The 22,881-nt window shown below is 37.4% G+C and overlaps 1 protein-coding gene across 3 annotated transcripts in view; it reads right to left on the bottom strand.

The window, feature by feature from the left end:
- Positions 1-22,881, bottom strand: part of SNX14 (sorting nexin 14) — a 47,288-nt gene that overhangs the window by 18,365 nt on the left and 6,042 nt on the right. For 2 of the 3 annotated variants that reach the window (XM_008640229.2, XM_017742827.1), the window contains exons 5-16: positions 20,379-20,422; positions 15,683-15,770; positions 11,979-12,063; positions 9,573-9,729; positions 9,218-9,293; positions 8,328-8,372; positions 8,163-8,243; positions 7,905-8,019; positions 7,330-7,485; positions 6,911-7,035; positions 5,785-5,843; positions 2,188-2,214 (exon numbers count right to left, since the gene is read on the bottom strand). In XM_008640229.2, coding sequence (XP_008638451.1) covers positions 2,188-2,214; positions 5,785-5,843; positions 6,911-7,035; positions 7,330-7,485; positions 7,905-8,019; positions 8,163-8,243; positions 8,328-8,372; positions 9,218-9,293; positions 9,573-9,729; positions 11,979-12,063; positions 15,683-15,770; positions 20,379-20,422 — 1,058 coding nt within the window. The remainder of the gene's footprint in view (positions 1-2,187; positions 2,215-5,784; positions 5,844-6,910; positions 7,036-7,329; positions 7,486-7,904; positions 8,020-8,162; positions 8,244-8,327; positions 8,373-9,217; positions 9,294-9,572; positions 9,730-11,978; positions 12,064-15,682; positions 15,771-20,378; positions 20,423-22,881) is intronic. The other variant, XM_017742829.1, reaches the window with a different exon arrangement.

The following is a 22,881-nucleotide window of genomic DNA, read 5'->3' on the forward strand; positions in this document are numbered from 1 at the left end:
TTCCTGTGAAAACTTGTGCAGTTCTTAAGAGTTTGAGCAAAAACTTTGATTTGCACAAGGTGAATGATTTGATAGGAGGACTCCAGTCTCAAAGCAGTTCTCTCCCACACTGATCATGCTCCAGGTGAAGGCAGCATTCACTTGTGCCTGTACTGAGCTGTACTCAACCTGACAGCTGGGAACCAACCCTTCCAGCCCCAACACAGAGATTACGCCACGTGAATAAAAAGCAATCACTGAACCGGACAAGTATAAAGTGACAAACTAGGATGGGAGTCTCTGCACAGGAAGAGACCAATTCAGAACAAACACTGGTGAATGAGAGGATACACAGACTCTCTCCACAATATATGGAGAGAACACAAGACTGGTTTGGTAAAAATCCTTGAGCACAAATCACACTGGATGAGCACGGAAAATAAACCTGTGGATGTTAGCAGAGATGGATGGACAGATAACAGGATGACCTGACATTTCAAAGAGATGGAACAATAAAAAAATATATACAAAAAAAAGGTATCAGGATGAAAATCTATTAACTTCACTGGCTAAGCAGAAATAGAAGAAAGGCCTTGAGGCTAGGCAGAAGGAAAGAGATGGGACTAGGATAGGGGCAGGTTCAAGACATGAAGGACCAAAGACAACAAGAGGTAGTCCGTTTAGAACAGAGACCAGACTTTTTTTAGGACCTGTCAACTCTGCTACTGTCAATAAATATAAATATATATGTCCAAAACTCATTGGAAAAATATCCCACTCCCTCTAGTGCTAATCCATATAATAGCATTATTAGACCATCATTCTACAGTTGCTTTCTCAGCAGGACCCTCTGTGGAGAGTCTACAGACTCCAACATTCCTGAAGAATCATGTGACAACAAGAGGTTGGAACACTTCCTTTTTTCCTCAAACATTCCAAAAGTAATACATACCTAACATTAAAAAAATTACAATTATTGTTCAGTCTATAACAGGGAATTGCAGACTGAAGACTGCAGTAGTCCACTGTGCACTGTGGCATTCTTTAATCATGGATGGTTGCAAAATCATTTTCCCACAGGATGCTTGCCTCATTCAGGGCACTGAACAGATCTTGGCAGGTGATCTTGAGCCAGGGGTATGCAGCTGAAGAATGATGCTGTGAGGCTTTTTGGGTCAAGAAGGACTAGACCAGTTGTATGTATCAGACAAGCTAGATATTAACATGCATGTGAAGTCGGAGTGCCACTTCCGTTGGCTGACTAAAATCCCTACACCCAGTTAGGAGAAATGCTGAGTACATCTTGCTGCACTTGAACATCAATGAGCTGCATTTATATCTCAAGAACTCCTTACTGCTCAACAATCAAGCAAGTTACAGCTCAACATGCTGAACTGGCACATAAAGTATAAAAGCATCTAATAACCTTGATTCTTAACCTGAAAAATTAAGTTGAAAAATTTACCCTAAAGGCTAGTATGAGCAATCTATGTCATAATGATGCTCTGATAAATTCTAAGGAAAAGTCCATAAAGAAAAGATTGTTTTCTGAGTTTGGATACCATGTATTTAAAGAGGCATGAATAATGAGAAAACAAACCATTGAACAGCTACTAAGGCATTAATGAGTGGTCACGTATACTAGCTACAGCAAATTATAAGAAATAGCATATGTTGCCATCAAACCTGTAACAGTCACAAAAGAAGCTGCAGAGAGAAGTAATTTGGGCAACTGCTGGGTTTGAGTGCTTAAAAATCAGAATATTTGCATGCGATGTTAGACAATGATCACCACGGATACAGCTTGCAAGCTAAAACAAGCATATAAGGGGATAACACCTTAATGAGGATCTGGAAATATGACACGAAGTAAAGGAAATTCTGGAGCACCTAGCAGTCACAAGCCAAAAAAAAATTTCAAGTTCTGAAAATATATTTCAAAAAAACGACAACAGACACACTGTTAACAGCAAACAATGTTAATGTAATGCAAACATGTGAAATTAGTAATTAAGCAATTTCTAAACACTTGTGAAGAGGACATGGGAAGTAAAGCTTTTTGTGAGGAGAAATGCATCCAGAGAAGACATTCATGTCTTTTACAAATAAAATGAACAGTTAATTACTGTTATAAAGGCTGTGTGATGAAGTCATGAGAGATGCAGCATAACTAACACACAACACTTATTGAGTGTTAGATAGACTTACCGTAAGTCATCCAAACTCAGGCTACTTCTGCAACAACAGGCAAATAAATTACCTCAGAGTCCAGCAGAAAATTAAAATAAAACAAAACCAAAACAACAAAAGAACCCAAACCAAACCAAATGTGACAGACCTATCCCAACAAAACTGAATAGGCTTTGACCCTCACCATGGATTAAGAAGAGGTGGTCCAATTAGGAGTTCCTGACCTAGAACCCTAAGAAGGTGAAATGTGAACAGTATCTGCACATCTCATCATCAATCACACGCTTGGCCTTTGAATTTAAAACATCGGTTATTGAAACTTTCAGGAGATTCAGCACAAGCAACCACCAATTAATGGAGAACAACTTTCATTCTTAGAATTACCTGTAGTGCCAAATAGGCAGCCAACTGTTCCTACTACCTTTGTTCAGAAGTCACATAGGAATCTAGTTTATTTGGCCAATACAATGAAAAGGCTGTGGACTCACTTTATGTAATAATACACACCCTCTCCCCCTCTGTATTAGTATAGTATATACATATATAATACAGTATAGCATCTGTATTAGGTATAGTAAGAGCCATTATTTAAAATTAAAGTAACTTTTAAAAATTTTTATTTCACAGATTTTAGGACCTGTCATTATATTTTTGCCATTCTACATAACCTGGTACATAGAACCAATGCCTCAGACCCAGTAACTCCAAATGTGATGTTTAAATGAATTAACTATAAACACTGTCATCACATACAGGATTTTAATTCATGGCAGCTACTGAATTCTGGACAAACTGATAAGGGATAAAAATATTAAAATTTTAGGTTTTGTTTTACAGAAGGGTCTGATTGTAAGACATCTTACACTGTCTTTGACTGTGTTAACTGTGAAACTGGAAATACAACCTACCAGGTTAGAAATGATGGTGACTATTACATTGCACAGAACTTTTCACAGACTTAATTCCATGGGTTTTACTCCTAACCACTCCCTGAAATTGTTAGTATCTCTTCTGGAGTCCTTTAGCCTGAAAAGTGCTTTAATTTCACTGCTATTCCAATATGAGAAACCAGGATGTGTCTATTTTGATTTGTGGTTATGGTATGTCGAAAGTCAAGACAGACAGCAATCCAGAAATCTGGGAATTTGTCCTACATAACAGCTTTTCTTTTTTTGTTAGACTTCCAACATAGATGACATTTAAGTAATGTAGTTGTATTATAAATACATAAATGTGAGAGAGGGAGAGGAAATTCTTGTTGTGTCTTCCACACTATCCAAATTAAGTTGACAGAACTGGAACTCAGAACATCAGTTATCATTGGCCACACACATTAAACATTAGGTAGAAAACATCAGTTACAGAGTTAAAACTGATGACAACCACAGTTAGTTATCAAGTTGTCAGAATACCCTCAATATGACTTCTTTACACTCCAGAAACCCTTGACACCGCCCACCTACTGCCCTAGCAGTTTTCATAGGACATTATTTGTCCTGTCTGTCTGCAAAAAGCTATGATTGTTCTGTACAGTTCAAAGAAGTGATTCAAACCAAAAATTACAGATTACAGACAGTCATTTTTTCCTACCTTCCCACCTATATTTTCTAGAAACTGTAATTTTCTTGTCTTGCAGTAAGGGAAATGTTTCAACACATTACCCCCATGCACATTCCACTGGGATTTCATACCTACTTCTTGATCTGATTTCTTAACCAGCAGTACCTATGCAATACACACACAGTACCCATAGCAAAGCACAACCAAAATATGGGAAACAAAACTCATCTCTTTGCACATAATTACTTTGTACATAATTACTAATGCTAGAATAAGAAAGAGAAGGCAGGACAAAGTATATGGAATAACATCTGGAATAATTCCGTAGGTAACCTTGATTTTTTCCTGCCCCCTTGGCACTGACTGTAGACAATTCTGCAGAGGGAAATTCCAAAGCAACAGGCAAACTACTTGCAGATAGGACCTCTGTGTCATGGAAATAACCACTGAGGTACTTCTTCTGGAACACACAGTATCTCGTATTGTACATCAGTATATATACTGAGGGCATTCAAATTGTTCTAAAATGTAAACCAGATACATTTTCAGTAATGCTATGGATACTGTTTGAGAATATGCTGCAACAGCCCCCAAACAAAATTTGTTTATTCTGTAGCCAGAGATGCATTTCAAAAACTCCAGTAAGAAATGGCCGGTAATTTCCCCCTTTCTGTTTTTGAAAGCAAAGAACCAAGGAGGTGACCTACATGTTTTCATACTTTAACTAGATTTGAGAAGTGTATGACAGAATACTTCCAAACCTTGACACGAATAATTTTGGGGAAGAAACCAGAAGGCAGATTTAAAGGTCTAGGTGAAACCCTTTAGCCATCTTCAACAGAAGCTGATGTGTGTTTAAGGTCACCCATCCCAGTGGAGTACCATGTAGGAAAGGAATGCAGTTTGGGCTAGCTGCCTTCATTCCATGCCTCTTTGTTAAGAAGCAGAAGCTTGCCAGCACCACTATGAGACAGCACTACACCAAAGCTCCAGTCCTGGACCTACAGAAACTATAAAGACCACATAAAAGACGTCACCAACGGAGAATAAAGAGAACAATCATGCCATTTTTGAAGAACAGGACAAGGGAAGAAAGGTGTGTGTCAGTAATACAAATCTCACAATAGGCTGAGAAACAAGAATTTGCTGTCAGGTGTAACTCTAATGAAAGCAGAGAAGTTTAAATGAACCACTGTTACTCCTCTACAAGAGGACAGGCATTAGCATTTGCCACAGTACCGTGGATCTTATTTCATACCAAGAAAGAAAGCCTATCCAAATTAAAGACTGCCTCACTGAAGTTTTCCTTCTTTTGGCTAGGCCATAAGAGAAATTCAGTTGGGCCAGCCCACGACTGTTGGAGCCATCCAACATAAAGTGAAACACAAGAAATTATGAGACCCCAAGGTTTATCAACCCAACCCAAGCCCACAATGGAAGATCACCCATCCCCACCACAGGAGAGGTTCTTCTACTCCACAGGCTGTCAGGAGCCTGAAGGTGGTCTCTAAGTGTATGGTCCAAGCCCAGAAACAAGGCTTCTAATGCTGCATTTCTGCAACGGAGTTGGGGGACAGAAAACACATTTGATGTAGGAGAAGTGGCAGTTGTTACAGTAAGAGGAGATTCCCATTGAATAACCAGGTTGGTTAGACCTAGGGTACACTGTACCTATCCATGTAGCATCTGAAATCCAAGAAGACATAGCTTGGCAGCACTAAAATGGTATTATATATACACAGTCAATTAAATCACCACTTTATTTTCATATTCTTTAATTCTCACTGCACGATTTTTTTCCCTTCCCTCTTCTCAAATGTTGAGGTCTAAATCACATTTTAAATTCTTTAATGCAAAACACATAAAGAGAAGAGACGTCTTGTATAATATTGCTTACATCTTTAGCATGTATATTGTTCATTTAAAAACTGAAGAAGTAGAGCTAAAAATTAAGTGAAATTAATATCAGGCAATAAGAAAATTCGTACAGTTTATTATTTTGATGCTTTTAATTAAAAACCAAAGAAAACCACTTAGAAGTTCTACCATACCTACCTGTTAAATTTCGAATTGCGGGTTGGTGACTCTGCTCCTCTTAGAAGGTGTCTGAAGTACTGTAGCAGACAAATAAGGTATCAAGGAAAACACTGCATTAACTGAGGTAACAGCTACTGTGCAACAACACTGCAAAGGTCAGGAAACCAGAACTGAAGGAAAAGCCAAACTGACCACAATCTAGCAGTTAGAATTTTAATCTGGAAAAGGACAGACCATACAATAATCAATACACGAGCCTAGGACTACTTATTTAACCTTACATAATCTCAAAATTAAAACCACAAAGCTGAAATAAAAATTAAAATAAGCACCAAAATCCATGTCATCTCCTTGTTAAAAAAATCAAGCATTTGAGGCATTATAGCTATCATGGGAGAGATCACCATCAAAACTATTTTTGAGAAATGTTCTTTTTATTAAGAGTAATGCTAAGTAAGACAAGTACCCACTCCCAGGACAAATCAATACATTCTGCCTCAAATAAATGCAAGAAAAGCTTAACATACAACCTGACTTACACAAACTTCTGAAAGGAACATGAACTCAAGACTCACCCCTGTGATTAAAGTGTGTACTACTAGAAGGCCTTAGGCAGACAAAGTCAATCCAGGGTGGGGAATTCTTAAGGTGGCATTTAGAACCCAATAACACAACAATCTTAAATATCTTATCAATTGCTTTGAGCAACCTTCTTGAAAACAAACACCAGACTTTTAGCTGCTGGAATGCATAATGCTGAAAAAACCTAAGTACGACTTTTGTATCTTTAAATACCATTATATTTTAAAAAGTAAATAAAGAGATCGTGTTCTACATCTATCAGGCAGATTACTTCTGCACCAAATTTGCAATCATAAAAGAAGGGGTGGAGAGGATTTTTTAATAGCTGTGATATACACAAATTGTTACATCAAAAAATGAAGTTTTCTTTTGTTCTGTGGTGTTGTGTTGGACTACAATAAATTCTGTCTTCCTACTGAGAATGGTCCAGCTCTAGAATGCCAACTGAAGTGGAAAATGGAGCCATATTTTTCAGTTCCACACACACGACTGTTGTAAATAGCGTATCCTAAAAAAATACAATCTTGCTTTTAAGATTACTCTTCTAGTCTTTCACTCTTACCTCATCACTGTGACAGAACATAGGAGTAAAAACATTCTCGAGCAGAGAAAGCACGTGCTCGTAAGCTTCAAAAAGACACCGCATAGTTTGAAGTTTCACAACATCCATATATGGACCTTCAGCAACTAGAAAAACCAAAATTAAGTATGAATAGAGAGAGATATACACACAGGCATATAAAGTTCATGGGTTTTTTCTAGTCAGAGATTGTGCTTATTTTGCAAGCTATTCTACGTCTTACAAATAAAAAATAGAAATAAATTAACAAAACAATGATTAAGCACAATATAGCAAAGGGATAACGAATTTTTAAACTGACAAAAAAAAGACTGATAATATTCAGCAAAATTTGTTTCCACTTTATTACAGAATGCTGTTTAAATTCCAGAGTACATTATTCCTTTCAAATTCCAACTTACTTCTTTGAATCTCTTCCACAATGAAAGGGTCAAATCTAATCTTGTCAATGCTTTCATCCAAACAGTAAGTTTTGTAAATTTTCTGTACTTCCTCATGAAGAGACATCTTTTCAGTATCTGACAGTTCTGGTCTCAAAATTCGGTCATTGAATTCCTCTGAGAAGTAAAGGAAAGAAAAAAGAATTTCTTGATCAACTTGGCAAAGAAAGAACATCTTGAAGCACCCTATAACATCAAAAAATTTTCCAGTAGGTAAGTAATTTGCAAAACTTAATTAAAAGTTAAAAGAAAACTTAATTAAAATTAAAAGAAACATACGACATCTCAAAATCCTAGGTAATAAGGTACCTGCCTTCTTATTAACTATAATTCAGGTTTGTTCATAAAGTTATTACTAAAAAGATATTGCAATTAAAATAAATTATTCCTTATCACAGTAAGGATAAATCCACGAGGTTGTTCCTGGCATATGAATGGTTTTTTTCTTCCTAAATGACCCAAATACAAATTGTAGTTTTCCATTAGAATGATTTCCAGATCATCAAATAACTTCAGCACAACATTTGTAATCTTACCAACTGTAAGGCAGAACTGCAGCACATGGACTGCCCCTTCCTGTTTCAGGAAGTTCATAAACCGAAATAAAAGGTCTTGCTGATCTCTGATCTCCTTTAGCTCCAGTTTCAGTACCTGAGTAGGTTAAAAATGCAGTCATCCACCTTTCAAACTTTCAGTGAGTACATAAATATTGCAAAGAGTTGTAGAACAGAATGAGCAGGTAAATAAAACACTTATTCAGAATAGGAAAGGAAGCAAATGTTGCCTTTACTTACAGATGGTTTTTTATTTCTTGGCTCAGCAAATTTCTGAAGGAATGGAACCAATGAAGAAGTAGGCTCGGTTGCTATCTCAGGCTGCAGAAAAAAATGACAACTGGGTAAGAAAGCGACTTTCATGGGTGAACAAAATGCCACTGTTTTAACTTTGTCAGTACTCACTGGACTGTCATCAATGAAGATCAGCAGCAAATGGTTCACAGTGTCCTGCAAGGAACACAATACAACAAATGAAATTAATATTTAAAAAACTCAACAAAATAGATTAAAATTATTTCAATAGTACGTTATACCCAAGTTTAAACCTGTGTATATTAATACTTTTTAAAAAGCAAAGCCTAGGAATACATGTTTGAGAATTGACCTTCAATGGCCTCCTCAAGTTTTTACAAGTCAGGGAATTTCTGAAGAGACCTGCACAGAAATATTCTTTACCCAGTGGAAGAAAGCCCTCCAAAGTATTTTCACTGTAAGTGCAGATCTAATGAACTACCAATACTTCCACACTATGGTACTTTCTGTTTGCAGCCAGGTGATCCCTGCGTGAGCACTGCAATTTTGCCTATTAAAATACAAGCATATATAAAAACAAGGATGCCAGCGTTGCAGATTCAGAAATAAAAGCCCCCTGATTTGCAGAATTAAGGGGAAAAAAGTGATTTCAATACAGCTGCAAAAACTGCTGGTTTACTTAGACTGCTGTAAAGATCCACAGAGCTAGAGCTCAAGTAATCGAGCCCTTTTTAAATGTAGCAATAGTAACGTGAAGATGTTTACGCTAGCACAGCATTCTCCCATTTAACAGGGGTTGTAGTCCTTCACTGAAGAACACATTCTTAAGATATCACACCAACACTGTTATTTTAGTCAGTTGAGTGAGTTAATTTGTATGAACAAATAAGACAACTGGCCACAGGATTCCTTTTTCTTTTATCGAGTCAAAATGCACAGCAAGTAAGTCATTCTGCATCATTTGCTTTACCACAACATACTTAGTAGGAAAACAGTAATTTTGAATAAATTAAGATTATTCTCGTGCTCCAAAGCCTTACAGGGTCAGCTAAGAAATCCATTGAGGGAAGGAACACAGAACCAGGGAGAATCTCTCTAATCAGAAGGGCCAGGGATCTGAAAGAAAATAAAAGAAAGAAAGTAAAAATCCAAAGCAATATTAGATTTCATAAATTTCTAAGTGAAGTTTGCAATGCTGTCATATACTACTGGGAAATATTTTAGGATTTAATAATACCACAAGCATGCTATTTTAAAGACAAATCAAAAAAAAATCATAAAAAAAGGGGTAAGAAGGAAGATTACTTTGAAGTCCATTCTTTCACTTTCCAATACTATAGTACTACACAGTATGCAGACACTTAAAAAAAATACAATTCTAAATAATTTATATACCTGCACTCTGTTGACTTTGGGGGCAAAATATAAGGAAAAAGAAGTTCAGTAAGTTTTCTTAAGTAGTGAAGTTCATCTCTTCGGCTTCTCAAAGCAACATGCAGTTCGGGTCCATATTCATCTAAAGCAGCTTGCTGCAAAGATTCCGCATTTTTTACTGAAAGTAAAAAAAGAATTACAGAGTTGCTTCAGCTTTTTCTTGCTGGGAAACAAAAGGCAACTGCTTTCTATTTGAGCTAAAAAGTTAATATTTTTAGTACACATACAACTGCCAAAGGGATAAAATGTTGAAACTTTACAGAAGAACCTTGGCTTAGACTTTGAAGCCTGGCTATGTAAAAATAAAACCTCGCACTGAAATAAGAATTCCTTCACCAAACAATTGCAGTTTGCATGGTATCCAGAATGCTTTCTCATTTTTAATTATATATAAATAGATAAAAAATAATATAAATTTATATATCCAATTTTTATATATATAGATAAGAAATATAAGAACTCTCACCATCTGGATTCTCAGAAAAACTGCACTGCGCAAAGTCTGCCTCTAATTGCCTTTTTCCTGACCTTCTTCATGATCTCCCATTTTTTTGGCCTACAGCACAATTTGAAATCAACGTAAACTTTTACTCAATCCTGTAATATCTGCTTCCTCCTTAGAACACTTAAAAACAAACGTGAAGGAACATACATTTCAAACACGGGGTAAATCAAGCCAAAACCTGCAGGAGGATCTGCAAGAGTACTGCCTCAAGTCACAGTGGAGTAGAAAGAATACCTCTTTAACAGATTAGAAAAACTACAGATATTAATTAGAAGCAACAATGTTGTATTTCTTCTGATTACTTCAAAGGCAAGTACTGAGCCGTTACAAAGCATACCTAGCTGGACTAGCAATGTGGCACAGCCTCATGCCAACACCACCACCAGGCACAGGTGAGGTACATAATATACTCCTCAGTTACCTTGAAGGTTAAAACTTGTTCCCAGCATATTAGAGAAAGAAACCTTCTGGCTTAGCCTTCACATCCAAAAACCAAGAGTGATATCAGCTGATAGGAAGGATGCAGGAATATATATCACCTGATAAATATGCCTAGCTGGTGCCACTAAAAGCAGAGAGAAGGAATGTACCCTCAGGTGATGAAATCATAGAGGTGTCTGTGCAAATAGGACTAAGAGAGTAACAAGACTAGGAGAAAAGGAAATGCCCCCTAAAAGCAGTAATTTGAAAAAGGATTTAGAAAATATGGACAAAGGGCTAGGCTCAACTAGCAACCAAACCAAGGTCTGAAAGCTGCCTCTGAACCATGTATAGTGGCGGCTGCTTTAGCAGTGTTTATTCAAAAGTGCTACTAAAAGTAATTTTCAGCTGCTACTTCACATATCTGCCCTTAGGAAACAAATCTTTTCCTTTAAAACACTGAAAAAAAAGGCTTTATTTTCAATGCTGTACATTTTAAATACAGTTCTTTACTGTTAAAGGAAAGTGTCTCCAACTCCTTGGTAGAAATCAAAGGAAACATGAAATTTGGTGTAAACAGCGCTGTAAGATTATCTAGTATTATCTTGAAATTGCTGTTGTGCCATGAAAGACATCCAATGTGATTACACTATGTCTCATTATTCATCTTAATCATTAACACTACTCACAGGACCTACGGCATATATTTATGGATATCAAGCAGACATTTGGAGGGATAGAAGAAAAGTTCACGACTCCAGTTAAAGTAAACATCTACACTTAAAAGTTGAATGAAACCACATTTAGTAGATACAGCACTGTGGAACACAGCCAGTGAAAAAAATAAAAATAACAACAGCAAGTGTTTCCAAATATTTCTTCAATGTGTAGTTTAAATATAATTTTTACATTAGGCTTGTGAAGATACTCTTACCCTGGATAATAAATATGCTTCTGCTCAAAGTCTCACCACCATGGATTACAAACATAAACCTAGCTTTTCAACATATTACAGCTTCACTAATGCAGATTTGAAATCATTCTATCTCTAAGAGTTATGAGGTAAAGTGCTCAGATGTACAAATCCTTTCATCTGTAACTGCTCATCTGGAATATAAAGGAAAAACTTCAAGAAGCATTGCTAAACGATCTTGATTGCTCTGAACAGACAAAACCCACATTCCTGTTTACTCCTGTAGAGACAGAAATTTAGTGTTTTCATCGTGGGGCAATAAAAATCAAAACAGAGAATAAAAATATGTACTGTAACTTTTTCTCTATTTGCCTTTGCAACCACCAGAAGAAAAATGCAAGAGGACCTCTTTTTTTAAAAAAAAGAGGACATAAGGATGAAAAGACATAGCAATATAATCTCAAACATGCATAAAAAAATACTCATACTTGGCCTTTGAAACTGACAACATATTAAGTCTTGCCATTACCTTTTTGCCTGGCCTTGGCTATTACTTCAATGTGTTTCATTGCTGCCTTGAGCATCTTCTTCGTTACAACAGTTGGAATGTCCACCTAAAGAATAATTTCAAAATAAAAACAAAACTGTTCTATTCCATCCCCCCCCCCAAAATTTATTACAGACAACCATCAAACACAGTAATTTGCTTATATGTCCCGGTTTGAACCATAGAATGAACCATTAAGAAACAACCCACAAAGCTATAGACGAGCTGACAGTGTGCTCATTCTTCTGGGCAAAGTGTATAACAATACATAGAACTAAATGTCATAAATGACACTATTAACACATTTATTGTCAGCTCATTCCCACTGTGACTTTTTCATTGCAATAAATATGGCAAGGCAGTGTGACTTCCGAGTCACAGTATATGAAGCCCAGTTCTATGGGAAGATTTGACCACCAACAAAAGCATCAAGTTAACTATGCTGTGCTTCTAACACCTGCATGCCTTAACACTCTGCAGTCATGTCCACAAGGACTGAAACCAAAGAGAAACCCTCCTACAACCAGGCAGAAAAAATGTCACCCTTCGGTGATGGCAGAACCAAAAGAAAATTTGAGTTACAGATTCAAAAGACCATTAGTGCCAACAACAAAGCCATGTGATCGTAAGCCAAACGAAAGACAACGTATGATTTAATCATACGTTATGATTTAATCAAGGATTGTATTAGGGTCCTGCACTTGTATTTTCTTTGATGGCTACAAAAATTGAAGGAGAATTATAGAACAGTTCAGGCACAAATGGACCTTAGGACGCCCTAGCCCTGCTCCAAGCAGGCTCTGATCACAGTGCTCAGGGCTGTATCCAACCTGGGGCTGAAAACCTCCAGAGTTGAACACAGTCACCTCCTCCAGCCCCAATCATCTTGGTGGCCCCTTGGCTGAACCCGCTCCACTTTCTTGTGGAGTACAAAACTGGATTAGTATCCTAGATGCCATGCAAAGAGCATCCAGTGAAGGCAGATAATCACTCTCCTTGATTGTCTCTGCTCCTGTCACTACAACCCAGGATGCTGTTGGTGTTTTAAGCTGCCACTTAGGGCTCATATTCAGCTCACAGCCTACTATGGGGCCAAGTCCTTTGCAGCAAACAGAGCTTCTCCCTGCAGCCAGTCAGTCCCCAGCCTATAGAGTTTCAAGGGATTCTTTACCAACTGCAGCATTTTTCACAGAAACTCATCTAGAAAGTGATTTACACTTTGCATGCTCTTTATTTTAAACAAGAGACGTCTCAGAGATACAAAAACATACAGCGGTAAATGTTCAAAATCTAAGAATTTTGAACAAGTTTCTTTCCTAATGAAGGAATCCCTCCTCGGTACAACATCTTGCCAGATGAGGAGAGACAATGCAATTGCAAAGGCCACCAGAGCTGAGAGAAAAGTTGGTCATTTTTATTCAATTGTATCAAGGAGTTACATATTCCTACACGCTCCCTTACAATATTTGAGGGGTTCAGCTATGACCTGACCTGGCAAGCCCCAACAAGGCAGTATAACTGACTGGAGCTGCCTAAAAGTAAGGTCAGCTCCTGCTTACAAGCAGGGAAGGACAAGCTTCTGCTTAGCAATGGAAAACCCTGTCTTTTGCGCCTCACATTCCAACAGTAATTTCTAGAAATTAAAAGATTCTTATGGAATATAGGGATAGGGCAGTGTTTCTTCCTGCAGAGGTAACTCAAAGAGCACAGCCAAGGAAATTGTTATCAACACTGCAGGAGACACTGTTAACTTTTGTCAAAAACTTCAGTCAGATGCTGGGCTATCTATATCACACTGTGCAAAAGGAAACCCTTCCCTTTCCCTTCAAAATCCATAACCAATCCAAAAATGGCCACAGCAAGGAAAATCCAGATTTGCAGTATTTCATCATATATTTAAGAGCTGACTAGCCTGAAGTGCTTGTTACTTTACTCAACAACTATGTTTCAACCTAGGCAGCTTTAAATAGAAAACAAAAGCATTCTTTTCACTGAAGTAATTCTCAATTCAAAAGTACAATATTCTTTGGCAAAAAAAAAAAAAAATCCAAAAAAAAGAAAAAATTGCCTGTGTTTTCTTACACAATTCTTCCTCAATGTAAACATTTTATCTCTATTAGCTAGAACTATTGCTTTCAAGCATTTAACAATAAGTTCGAAACAAAGTACAGCTGCTTGGCAAAGGTACATGATTATTTTATTTTGCAACTGATGATGATGAATTTCTCCTCAGTGTATGCATTTCTGTGATTAACTTTATTTTTTAGGTCCCCTGACAGTGCTTAATACTGGCACATGTCTTGAGCATTTGTTGCACATATTGCCTATTCAGAGAACTGAAGATAGTACATTTAAATCCTCACTATCAAAGGCAGAGGTGGTAAATTTTCAAGATGCTATAGCTCACTTGAGAAATCCCAATTAATACCTTACTACATGATCATAAAAGGTGACATGGTCATTTTCTGAGCCAACAATGGATCCATGAACAATGCAAATAACATGGCATGTATTACAACTCCAAATTAAATTTTAAGACCTTGGTCTAGATTCTCACTTTGGAAGATTTACTCCAGTTTCACACCTCCATACACTACATGGACATTTCCTAATCTTCCCCCATGTTCACTTTAAAAAGCAATATGCCTGATTTAGAGTAAACAAGAAAGTCATCTGGATTTGATATGTAACAAGGAGAGAATCAAGCTGCTAATAGGTCATTTTAGGGTACATGTACAACTTGTAGCTCAGAAAATATTGCTGTTACTAAGGAAGGGGGAAAAAAATACACATTTATGGTAGTGGCTCCAACAGAAAGGTCAGCACAGACTGATTCGGGAAATTGAGTTAGCAACCCTTTTTGCTTAGAACAGCCAGAAAGTTAAAAGCAGTTCCTATGAAACAGGCTTTAAGCACTTTACTGGGAAAGAGGTGAGCTGTTAAAAAGAGAGTGCATAACAAAAAAGTATGTGCTAAAAAAGCATGTGCTAATCGATCAAACACAGCAAACAAAAACTTTTAATCTTTAGCATTCAGAATGTTCCTGAAGAATTTCATTAATATAAGAACCACACTTGTTTTAATTCTTACAATAAGCTGGTAAGACCTAATGACAGTCTATTCTTCACAGACAATGTAAGGGCCTTGTCTGCATTTTAAGAAGACAAGCAAAAAAGAAGCTAAGACAGGTATGGCAGCTCACCATTTTCTAACAGGTCTTTTTCAGTAATCCTCAAAATGGTTTCCACTTGGATTAAGTCACCAAAAGACAGCTAAAAGATCACAAGGTTTTAATAATGCCCTGAACTGGTGTAAAAAATATATATCCATTTGCAAGAATTGGGGAAAGGTTTGGTCACAAGGGACCTTCACAGATCACTTATTCCAATCCTCTGCCACGGCAGGGACGTTTCCCTAGAACAGGTTGCTCAAAGCCATGTCCAACAGGATGTTGGACACTTCCAATGATGCCTCTTCAGAGGTCGTTTACAACTAGGAATGGGATAAGCTCCAGAAGGAGGGAGTAGATACCACAAAGAAGTAACTTAGATGGTTAGCAACAGCCTACACTTTCTGTAAGACTGACTTTGGAATCCCCATTTTAACAAAACCCTAAGAACTCACTAGAGATGGACATCAATAATTTCTGACGGAAAACCAACACTAATGCCTCTAAGGTCACCTACCTTGTGAATTCTCCGAACTAAGACAGATGCAAAAAATCGTAGCGTCCCTCTTAACTCATCCACTGAGGACTCATCATCAGTAATATTTCTGAGTGTTGCAAAGCATGCCATGTAAGAAAACAGAATAAAATACATTTCTATTAAACCAACCACAATACATTTGGAACTATTAAAAGCATAAGAAGATTCAACAGTGATAGTTCAGCTGGAATGAACTGAAATGAAAGCTACCAGAGAGTGAGCAGTCTTCTGTCTGAGGAAAATACACGGAATTCCCACTAGGCCTGTGTACACAATGGCTTAACAAAAACGTCAGGAAATTGGAATGATATACCAATTCCTGCTCTCATGTACTCTCTGCATGATTTTGACTGTAAAATCTTTTGACATAGTAAAATCTAACCTAGTTTCTACATATGTGAACACATCCTAACTCAATGGCATAAAGGAAATTGAAATTATTTAAAGTGGCTTCTGCTTGGAAACAAAGAAGAATTTAAATAGATTTCCAAATCACTATGTCAAAATATCATCTAAACTTTTTATCTGGCTTGCCAGTTCTCATCTGCTGCAATAAAACATGCTCAGTGAAAAATCATGGTAAAAATAATTAAATGTGATTCAGGAAGAAAAATACCTAACTCCACGACTTTTCTGGAAAACTGAATGAAAACAGGAAATAAACTAAGTCTTAGATGAAGAAACTACAACTAAACTGAGTGGAAAAAGAGATCATGATGCCAGTATTCCACAAAATGCAAGTGAAAAACCCAAAAATTTACCAGTTATTGACATGAACTTTAGAGCAAGACTAATATATTGGTAAAACTGAAGTACAGCAGCTGAATAATGACAGAACAACAGAAGTTGCATCCAGTTTCACCTAATGACAGCATGCAAGAACCATCACACTTTTTGGTAAGAAATAAGCGTAAATATTACTTGCGTTAAAAAAAACGCACTACAAGCAAGAACAGGACATCTAAAAAAAAAAAATAATTATGCATAAACATTTTACATTATTCAGCATCCAACTTTTAAAGCAATTTTAGCCTGGGTTGTAGAGGATTCAAAGGCATGTTGATGATGAACTATCAGGTACAGATACCAGTGACCTGAGAGTCAAAGTATATAACTAACTGCATGAAAAAAACCACCTCAAAGAGAGCAGCCTGGCATAAGAAACACAGCCATCCTCCAACAGCTAATCATATGCAGATAAGAACACTGTAGGGGAAAGTTTGGTTTAAGATCAGCAGCTGACCTTTTATAAGCAATATGGTTAGAAAATACCCACACTGTCAAAGGGACTAGCATTGCCAAGGGATTAGCAAACAAACTGTATTATGATAGTACTAGTATTTGACAGACAACAAGATATATGAAGTAATTTGGACCAAGAAGTTGTTATTTTATGGACACTTGGATAACCAGTATCTTGGCTAGCTCTACTTGGACATGACTTTATGCCACATATTATCAAAACAGATTTGCAGAGACATTCTTTTAATCACCAGCGGACTGAAGACTGGTGAAAAAAACATCATGAACCTGTAAAATGTCAAATCTCCAGTGACATGGAGGAAAGTCCAAGTAACCCTCTTGGAAACATTTTAAAAGCTGGCTGCGTTTCCCCAAAACTTTAGGAATATTAATTGTAAACAGTTACAGAGTCTAATGTCTCAAGAGAGATACACCCAACTGCTATCGCACACAAAGTCTTACGGGATCCACTGATAAATAAAAATCATAGACAAATAACAAAGTGATATTTTTCCTCTGTGTGTCAATTATTCTTACAAAACTTGGCTAACTCCTTTCAAAAAGATGTAGAAAATAAGTCACAGGCTAATAAAAATATAAAGCTATGGTCTGTAACTCAACAAAAATTCTGAATTTTTCTTGCATTACTTGCATTTAAAATAGAAGCAGCTCCATATGTAAAAACATTAGGTTTAGTCACCATCCAAAAAAAAAAGTTTTCATACCAACGTATTACAAAAATGTGGTAATTTCTGAATTCTGTCATAACCTGAGGAAACTGGAGTTGCGGTACCACCAATGACAAAAATATTTAGTAAGCACAGAGTGACTCATTCAAACTTTAAACTCTCCTATTTAAAATGAGGTTGGTATAAGCAAGATATTATATAGTTTTGCTGCACAGCATAAGCAATAGACTCAGACCTGTGCTTTGTAGCTTTACAAACTTGGATTACTTACGGCTATGCTCTATTCTTCTCATACAGTTGAAAAAAATATCTTAATATAACCAGCATAAATACTTCAAAGAATAAAAACCATAAATGCACATAGGTATAATGACCTATTTCAGTACAGTTCACTGGATTTTAAGCACCAGTCCTCATTCCCCTAAAGTGGTCCAAATTTAGGGATGTTTGCCTCTAAATTTTAACCTGCTAACAAAACATTAGAAATTCTTACACAGTTTATTAATGAAACAAACATAAACCAGCTTTTATCTACTTACAGCACTTTTATTCCTAAGAAAAAAATCCATGATTTTATCTTGCAACACACCCTTCTGGTAAACATTACACTTCCCTGGCTTCTGACTGAGATACATCCTGGTAACCCTAATGTCCAAGACAGCATCAGCTGGCACAGCACATAAAACAAAAAGCAAAAACTTTTTTAAAATAAATTAATAATTACAAAATAGGTAGCTTCTGCACAAAATCCATTCACGTGAAAGGCAGAGCAGCTAGCAGAAGGAATTATGCCCAAACTTTTCTTTGCAAAGGAACGTAGCCAACTGTTTTACCAGCCTGTCAAGTGTGAATTGCCTGCTAGTGCTTACCCAGCCACACTGCTAAATAAGGACAGGCTGGATGCAAAGACTCTGTGAAGAGTTAACCTGAGTGAGGTTTATTTGCTCAGAAAAAAAAAATCTGAATGCAAGAGTCCTCTCTCCTGGGTGATCTGAGCTTTGCCAACAGTGCAGGCACAGCTAGAGTAGGAAGAGTCAGAACTGACGTGCTCTACAAGACCTCACACTACGGCACACAGACGCAGTTCAGGTCTCCCTGCACAACCCTTTCTGGAAACACCTGAATGTCTAGACTAAATAGGATCAGATCTGACATTACTAGTGTTAAACTGAAACCAGCAAGTCTTTCAGGACCAAGCTGTCTCCTGTAGAATTACCTGGACATCACTGCACTCACTACAGGTCACTGAACTCCCAGTATGTCAGGTTCACAGAAAGCTTGTTAGATTTGATCAGCGTGGTGTGAATTTAAGGAGCTAGTTCAAAATCCAGAGGTGCAGCCATGCAAAACCTAACACAGTGCAGGAACACCTACACTGCTCACCGGAGGGCAAGATGTAGCAGAATGTAGGCTCCTTGGCTGCATATCAAATGTATTCTACACTGCATTTCCAACTGTATACTATATATATAAATAGTGAATTATTATCCCCACCAGATGATGTATTCCAGACTTTCAGTGTCTTGGGTGTCAGAAAGGTAAGTAATTGGTGGAAGCCAAGTTTCCTTGTCAGTCCATAACAAAGACACTGGAGGCACCTTCCACTAGCCAAGAAAAAACTCTTTTCCAATCATGCAATACAGGAGAGAGTTGCCTTAAATCTCTTACTTTATCAACAACTCAATAGAACATGCTCTAGTTTTCCGTATTTGAAAGTTTAAAACCTTAAGGTCGCCAACTTGCTTTCACAACACATGGTGCTAAAGCTCCCTCTGCTGTTTGCATCAGCACTGAAGTTTTACACTTCAGCATAGTCAACACACAAGTTTGAGGTGAGACATGCAGGTATTGGCCACAATCAAAAACCCAAGAGGCAAAGAAGTCTGAACAGAAAATTTTATATCCCAGAGACAGAAAAAAACCCAAACAGCACTGAGTAAAATAAAAGAAAGCATACAAATTTTTTAGGACAAATTGAACATTTCCATCCAATGAAAAAGTCAAATTCAGAATTAAGGCAAGATACTATTTTAACACATTAGTGCCAGCATTATCAATTAGAAATATTTTATTATCTTCTTACAAAGTACTGCAAAGCACCAATTAATATATAAAAGTACAAGGAAGAAAACACAAAAGAAGCAAAACAACCCACAGAAAAAATGATTAGACAGTCTTTTCTTTATTCAACTATTTTAAAGTTATTTACTATTCTATTGAGTGCAACATAATCACTGACAGTCTTAAAATTCAGAAAATTACAAGATGATGTCCAAAAAGTTGGCCATATGCATTCAAAATACCTTTTCTTTAAAACCCTGCAAAGTTATTTGTTTTTTTAAAGTAATGTGGTAGATCAGTTATGGTTCTAATCTGGAAGTAAATTTCAGAAGTGGTGACAGGTTGAATTTTTACACAGATCTTCATCAATCTGTATTTACTTCCAAGTAAGAGTTATCACAAAATGAACATATAAAAAGAGACATAATATATAAAAAACAGACAATCTAAAAGTGTTTTTAGGATTAAATCCAAATTTCAGAATCACCTCTATTATACCTAAACTGTTAAAAGATCTGTCCTATTCTGCTAAGAGACAATAAAACAATGATTCGTAGCACTCAAACGTATGCTTTATCTTTCACTAAGGAAACAGAAATGTTTCTTTTCAAGTGACAACTTCTTTAACAGGTTGACAAATATGTATGATATTAAAACCAGTAACTTTTAAGTAAAGCTCATACCTGTACCACGGATAAATAAAGTTTTCCAGCACCAACTCAAGCACCTGTGCAGAACAAAGACAACCACGTTACAAAAAAAACAGTTTACTATAAATCCCTGTTAGAAGAGTTAACACCACAAACACCTTCTGAAACTCATAGGACATAATTCATAAAACATAAAAATTTGTAAGTTGTGATCCTGTTGCTAGATCAACCACTCTGCATCATAATCAGTACTCTGAGCAAGTAACACCAAAGTGATGGTGTCATCACCTATCAACAAGAAACATCTGCCACAAGTCCTATCAGTAACATGAAGCACAGTGCCGTGGCCACTCTCAGGAAAACACTATGGAAAATGTAATCATACCTCAAACAGCCCTTCCTTAATTTTTCTGAGCAGCCCCTGTTCTTTTCTGACATAGCATGGAGTGTCCCACAGGCACAGCTACCCATACTACACTTACACACACCTCCATCCTTTTTCACCCAAACCTCCACCTTCAAGGTGGGACAGCCAATCCTGTATTCTCACCACTCTCAGAGGAAAGCAAAAGAAGACTCATAAAAAGCAATTCCTACGAAAGCCATCTGTCTTTCTCCATATCCTGTATCACAGCTTTCAACAAAGCCTGCTTTATGGTTCAGCCATCTTCTGAAGTCCTAACCAAAGCACTTCTCAAAGTTCTTGTCCTCCATGTACCCTAATGGCCTATTCCATCCTGTTCCTAGCCCCTGTATATCCCCCTCTACATGGATCTCTGTAGGAGAATCTTTTCTACCCTTTCCATCAAACCTGTTCCATATAGGTCAAGCCTGTGGTTGCCTTTTCCATGCCAGGGTTAATCAGGATGAACCAATGCTATTGCAGCCTCATCACAGGCACATCCTGGTTCAACTTGGCTTTCAGTGTGACAGAAGGAAGACAGAGCAGAGGATGTGGCAGTCCCTGTTCAACCAAAGGGCTGCCACCACTGTATACACCAGGTGTACTGCTCACAGGACTGCAGCTTTGACACCTCTCCTTACACCTACACCTACCTGTTACAATCCTTGCACCACGATTAGTCAAATGAAAACTTCTGAAGGGAAGGAAAACTGTCAGACAGTGCCAAGAAAATAAAACATGAGGAAGGACACAGAAGAATGAAGTTTTCTTGATTTCTCCTCCTTCACAATAGCCCAAGGTATCACCCATACTACCTTCTCCCACTGCAACCTATCTCTTAATTTGAACCAGTGTTTTAGAGATCAGTTTGTCCCCAACAGCATGAATGCTGATGAAGGCAGTAAGACAGAATGCATGTGTTGCTGCTATGTGAGGCTGCTCCACCACATTCTGTAGAAGGAAAGGTTTTTCAAAGCCACTGTGTACAAAGAAAAATGTGAAGTCTGTTTGAAAGGAAAGCTGAATGTAACAGCTGATATATAAGTGTCATTCATGAGAGTAAGTGTTACTCTTACAAGATCTGCTGCTGCACTCATTGACACTGCATGCACTGCGAGAATTCAAGACTTACTGAATTTATACTATCTTTAGGGCACTACATGCCTTTGCTTCTCTCATGATTATAAAAGCATACTCAATAAAAAACACACCATGGCCTTTTTAGCTCCTCTCAACTCTCCAGACTTGAGCAGCTTATGAATACTCTTTTTCTGTCTTCACTAGTAAGAATATCACCTACTCAGTTTTGGTAAGATACTTTCTCATTTCCAATTGTTCCACTTCAGTGTTTTTCTTCCCCTCTCTCCGAAGAGACATTTTGCAGCTTGGGATAACTTTACATGTCTGTGTTATGGACCACACAAAGTCACCAATGTCTTTTCTCCTACCCTTAATGTGTTACAGCAGTAATAGGTCTTGAAACTGTAATACCATCATGTGTTAATGATGGATGGGTAAGCTAAATGTTGTATCATGTGGTCCTGTGTCATCCCCACCCCCCAATATTGTATGTTCTTTTATAAGCAGGGTGGAAGGGTGAGGGAAACAACAACAGATGCTTTAATTCCCAGTCCAGAAGAGATTAAGTAATCCCAGAGGACCTTCTATGGAAGTTAATCTTCAGACAAGAAAAGGGAGATCACATCCAGCTCCAGTCAGCAATCACAGGCCATTGGCCTTAAGAGCAGTGTATTAGCCTACTTAAACCAATTTCCCTATGCCTTCCATAGGACTCACATTACAATTGGTGAGCCACCAATTTACTCCAAAGAAATCTCAGACTCACAGGTATTGTGACATCAGTTTTGTTCATGCAGAGTTTCTAACAAAATAAACCTCTTTCAAGGCTCAAAGTGCACTCTTAAGAAGTGCCTTAGAGAAAGGCTTGCAAAAAATCCATCAGTCTATTCTTTCTTCCTCCACTTTTGCTCTGTGCCTCCCTGTCAGGAGCAACAGCAGAAGAGAATCTTCTGTTTGGAGTGAAAAGTGCACTTGCACAGTCTTGAAGCACAAGACAGTGTATTCAAAGGGAATACAATGCATTCCTCTTGAAACAGCTTTCTCCATTCACAA

The sequence above is a fragment of the Corvus brachyrhynchos genome, unplaced genomic scaffold (genome assembly GCF_000691975.1).
Source record: "Corvus brachyrhynchos isolate BGI_N302 unplaced genomic scaffold, ASM69197v1 scaffold87, whole genome shotgun sequence".
In the NCBI taxonomy this organism is placed as follows: Eukaryota; Metazoa; Chordata; class Aves; order Passeriformes; family Corvidae; genus Corvus; species Corvus brachyrhynchos.